General features: G+C 69.5%; 1 protein-coding gene across 1 annotated transcript in view; it reads left to right on the forward strand.

The window, feature by feature from the left end:
- The window catches only part of SLC22A1 (solute carrier family 22 (organic cation transporter), member 1), a 21,318-nt gene that overhangs the window by 2,431 nt on the left and 14,344 nt on the right, over positions 1–4,543 (forward strand). Inside the window, exons 3-6 of the mRNA XM_004674171.2 lie at positions 1,075–1,243; positions 2,084–2,252; positions 3,985–4,099; positions 4,307–4,413. Of these exons, the coding sequence (XP_004674228.1) occupies positions 1,075–1,243; positions 2,084–2,252; positions 3,985–4,099; positions 4,307–4,413 (560 nt within the window). The remainder of the gene's footprint in view (positions 1–1,074; positions 1,244–2,083; positions 2,253–3,984; positions 4,100–4,306; positions 4,414–4,543) is intronic.

Here is a 4,543-nt window from a genome sequence, read left to right on the forward strand (position 1 = left end):
CATGACACGACACACAGCTGGAGGCTTGGAGCTGGTGGCCATCCAGGGGGAGAAAGGGCGGCTGTGCGTGGGCTCGGCGCGCAGGGCGCCTGCAGATTGCACTTTGGGGTGAGGGGCAAAGAGAAAAGGGGGGCAAAGCTGAGGTTGCTGCTGCCACAGGTGGGTGTCGGCGTGGGGAGCCTGGGGGCCCCGCCTGGGAGTGCTGGGACCCCAGGGTGGCAGGTGGGCACAGGCCGGACAGCGCAGGAAGGGCTCTGGCCGGAGGTGGCTCTCAGGCCCGGGCACCAGTGGAGGCGTCAGCCGGCTGGAAGCAGGTGCCCAGGCGACGGCAGGTGGGCAGCAGGGAGGGGCCCGCGCTCGGAGCCAGGGGGCCCCGAGGAGGAGCGGTGGGGGCAGTGGGCAGGGCGGCCACGCCCCGGGACAGGGCGGGGTCCAGGGCAGTGGGGACAAAGCAGAGCGGGGACCCTCTCCCGCAGCCTGCGGTGGGGGCACGGGTTTTGCGGGAGTGGGGGTTGCGGTGGGGGTGGGGGGCCAGAGGGGAGGGGCTTCCAGCGAGAACGCCCCCTTCCCGAAGGACCGGCAGTTAGGGGAGGTGGGGTGGGCCCCGAAGCGCGGGCGGCCCAGGGAGCTTGGCAGAGGGCAGTGGGGGCTCGTGGCCGTGGGTCGTGGCCACTGGACCAGGTTTGCCCCCGCGCCCTGGCGGTCACAGGGAAGGAGCGCGGAGACCTGAGAGGACGCTGCACCGCCTGGAGCTGAAGCAAGCAGGGCCCGCTGCCCTCCTGAAAGGCGGGAGAAGCCCCCTGCTGCCCCGAGGGCCAGTGAGGACCCGGCAGGACAGAGCCTGGGTTCTGGGCTCCCCCCACTAACAACGTGGTCATTAAACAGAGATAGTGAGGGCTACTGAGAACTGGGGTGTCACTGAGGGAGCCCCGCTCTCGGCGAAGACGCCAGGTTGCCGGAGACGCTGGACCCCTCAGAGAGAGCGAGAACGGGGTGCTGTCCACGGGGCGGACGCGGTCAGTCCCTCAGGGTGATGTGACGTCCCCTGGGGGGTGCCCCCGCCCCTCACCCCAGCCCTTGCCTCTAAGGTTTGGCCGCAAACCGTGTCTGCTGAGCACGACCCTCGTCACCGCGGCCTCGGGCGTCCTCATGGCCATCGCCCCCGACTACACCTCCCTGCTGCTCCTGCGCCTGCTGCAGGGCCTGGTCAGCAAGGGCAGCTGGACGGCCGGCTACACGCTGAGTGAGCACCGGGCAGGGCGCCTGGGCCAGGGGCTGGCGGGCGGTGGGGCGCGGAGCGGCAGCTCGTGGGCGTGGCCGGGGCAGACTGGCCGCTGCGCGGCGGTCTGAGCGGGCAGGGCCCGGGAGGCGGCCCTTCTGCGCTTGCGCGGGAGATGCTCGCCGCTGTCCGGTAGCAGCCAGCCTGTCTGGGAGCAAGAGTACCCCGGACCCCGACGGACCCCCGGCGTGCTCCCAGCAGGGCAGGCAGGGGACTGCGACGTGGACAACGGGAACCACGTCTCCCTGGAGAGCTAGCGAGTGGCCAGGGCTGAGGGGACAGCACAGCTGCGATTACAGTGACCCCGCGGGCCCCCCCTGCCCCTGCGCCCCTGCAGCTGCTGGCTTGTTTTTGCCCTCAAAGTTTCTTGATGGGAGGAGCACAAAATGAACAACCTCGAGGGGCCCTGGCAGAGCGGCCGAGCACTCTCCAGTAGGCACAGGCCAGGGCCGCTGACCAGGCGGGGCCCCCTGACCACCGCGGGCGAGGTGGGCGCTGGGCACATTTGGGGCTCACTCTCCCGTCTGTAGCCACTAAACCCGTGCCGTTTTCGGGCTCAGCTCTCACGGGCTTGAACCCCCACTTTGGGTGTGATACGCTCTGGCAGTGGCAGCTGCTGATGGCCAGCGAGGGGCTCCCCTCGGGCGGCGAGCAGAGGGGATGCGCGAGGCGTATGGGCCCTGAGCGGGACGGGGTGAGGGAGGACAGCCCCCCGCGGGGGCCGACGGCGGGTGGCCGGGGCGGGCCAGGAGGCTGCCTCTCCGCTGGCTGGTGGAGCCCGGTGGTGACCCCCTCCCGTTTCAGTCACAGAGTTCGTGGGCGCGGGCTGCAGAAGGACGGTGGCCGTCCTGTACCAGGCGGCCTTCACGGTGGGGCTGCTGCTGCTGCCCCCCGCGGCCTACGCGCTTCCTCGCTGGCGCTGGCTCCAGATGGCCGTCTCCCTGCCGGTCTTCCTCTTCCTGCTCTTCTGCTGGTACCTCCGCGGGGCCCCATCCCCACGCCCGCTATGGCTGGCCTAGTGCCCCACAGGCCCGGGGTCAGCTGGGTCGCATTTGGGGTGTCGTGACACTCCACGGGGTGCTCAGCCTCTTCCGTCCCCACCCTGGTCCGACAAGGACCCCCTGGCCGCAGAGGGGGCTTGCGTTGGGGTGCATGAATGGATGACGAGTGAACTGACTGAGGCTGCGGGCGGGCGGGCGGGCGCTCCCCTGCGCTGGGCGCTGGGCAGGCCCTAGGGCAGCCTCCCGCAGGGCGTTTCCACCGCCGGAGAGCAGAGAGGGGCCGTCTCGTGGGCCTTCAGCCAGGTTTGCTGAGGACGAGGCTTCCCTGGGCCGGCACCAGGCAGCCGCGCTCCCCAAAGACGCTGGGCTCGAAGGCTGCCCGCACCGTGCGGGCCTGCTCGGTCCCTGTCGGGGTGGACAGGGGCCCGGGGACAGGCCCCCCCGTTTGCTGCTCTCCTCTGCGGTGCAACTGTAAAAAGCTTTAGTTGTGATGTTCTGAGGGGCCACTGGTTCGCAACACCGTGTGTGATTTCGAGGTGAAGCCACGTGAGATGCCAGCCCCTCCCTGTGGCACCGCTCCCACGCCCGCACGAGGTGCCCGGACCCCCCGCGGTGCACTGCGGGCTCCCCGCCCTCCCCTCGTCCTCCACTGCCCGGCTCCTCTGGGTCGCCATTGGCCTGCTTATCTGGCCCTTGCTTTTTCTCTAGAAGCCACATGTGAGTGGGGCGCCAGGTTTGGCTTCCCCTCCTGACGGGCGTCCCTGAGCCCCCCCCGCCAGCTCCGGCCACGTTGTCGGGAAAGACGGGGTCTGGCTTTTTTTTTTTTAAATTTATTTTTTCATACAGAACTGGGGTACAGGCTAGAGATGCAGAGGGTGAGAGAATTCACCAGGGACAGAGTGGGGAGCAGAACAGGCAGATGGATGAAGCACACTGCTGAGGGGAGCAGCGGGTGGGTCAGGAGAGGTCTGCCGCGCCATGTGGTGACCTCCGGGGCAGGCGGGGATCGAACTCATGCGGAAGTGGCTTTAGCTTCTCAGTGCAGTGCTTTAACCCGCTGCGCCCCCAGGGAGGGCCCAGGCTTTTTACCAGCATGTCCCGAGGACCGTCCCCCTGTGGCGGGGCGCTGTCCACGCGCCCAAGCCGGCGGGCCCTGTCCTGCACACCCTCCGGCACCGGCTCTGGGCTCCCGCAGGCCTGCGCTCGGCGTGAGGCGGCCCCCCGTGTGGCTTCGCTTGTATTTCCACGACGCTCAGTGGCGAGACCCCACTCCTGCGGCCAGCTGCGGCCTTCTTCGGAGAAGTGGCTCTCTAGCGGGCTGCCTGCCAGAGCCCCGGGCCCCGAGCCGGGACGCCTCTGTCCAGCTGGACACGGATGGCGCAGGGTCTGAGGGGGCCAACGGGGTGAAGTGTTTGTCTCTTTGGAAAGAACCTGAGACCTGTTCAGCGGCCTTAGCGTGACACGCAGACATCCTGCCACAACGCAAGTGGGTGCCTCTAAAGTGGAGGGCATCTTCCTGGGGCCAAGCCGTGAGGTGCAGTGAAGTCCCCCCAAGAAAGCGGCGGCTCCTCTGGGCTCTGATATCAGCCGGCGGCCCCAGGCTGGCCGCCGCGGCTCCCCTGGTGCCCAGGGCCCCAGCTGGAGGCGGGGGTGGGTGGCACAAGCAGCAGCTTCTGGAGACGCCCAGCCGGACGCTGCCTGCAGGTGTATGCCCGAGTCCCCGCGGTGGCTGCTGTCACAGAGGAGAAACGCCCAAGCCGTGAGGACGCTGGCCCGCATCGCCCAGGAGAACGGGAGGCCGCCCCCTGCGGACCTGAAGGTGCCGAGGCGGCGGGGCTCTGGCCCCTGAGCCGGGCGGCGCTTGTGGTTGAGATGGGCCGGGCCGCCCAGGGCGTGGGGGTGCTGGGGGCTGGGGTGGCGGCTGGGGGCAGACATGGGGTGGCTGGCCTTGCTGGCTGGGTCCCTTCACCCCGGGGGCCTCCCTGCCCTGGGGAGCACATGTGGCTGATGGCCCAGCGCCTCCTAGATGCTCTGTCTCGGTGAGGACGTCCCTGAGAAGCTGAGGCCTGCGCTGGCAGACCTGTTCCGCACGCGGCGCCTGAGGCGGTACACCTGCATCCTGATGTACCTGTGGTAAGGGCGCTCACCTGCCTCCCCATGCACCCGCAGTCAGGGGCGCTCACCTGCCTCCCCATGCACCCGCGGTCAGGGGCGCTCACCTGCCTCCCCATGCGCCCGCGGTCAGGGGCGCTCACCTGCCTCC

The sequence above is a fragment of the Condylura cristata genome, unplaced genomic scaffold (genome assembly GCF_000260355.1).
Source record: "Condylura cristata isolate star-nosed mole 26May11 unplaced genomic scaffold, ConCri1.0 scaffold00001, whole genome shotgun sequence".
Taxonomy (NCBI): Eukaryota; Metazoa; Chordata; class Mammalia; order Eulipotyphla; family Talpidae; genus Condylura; species Condylura cristata.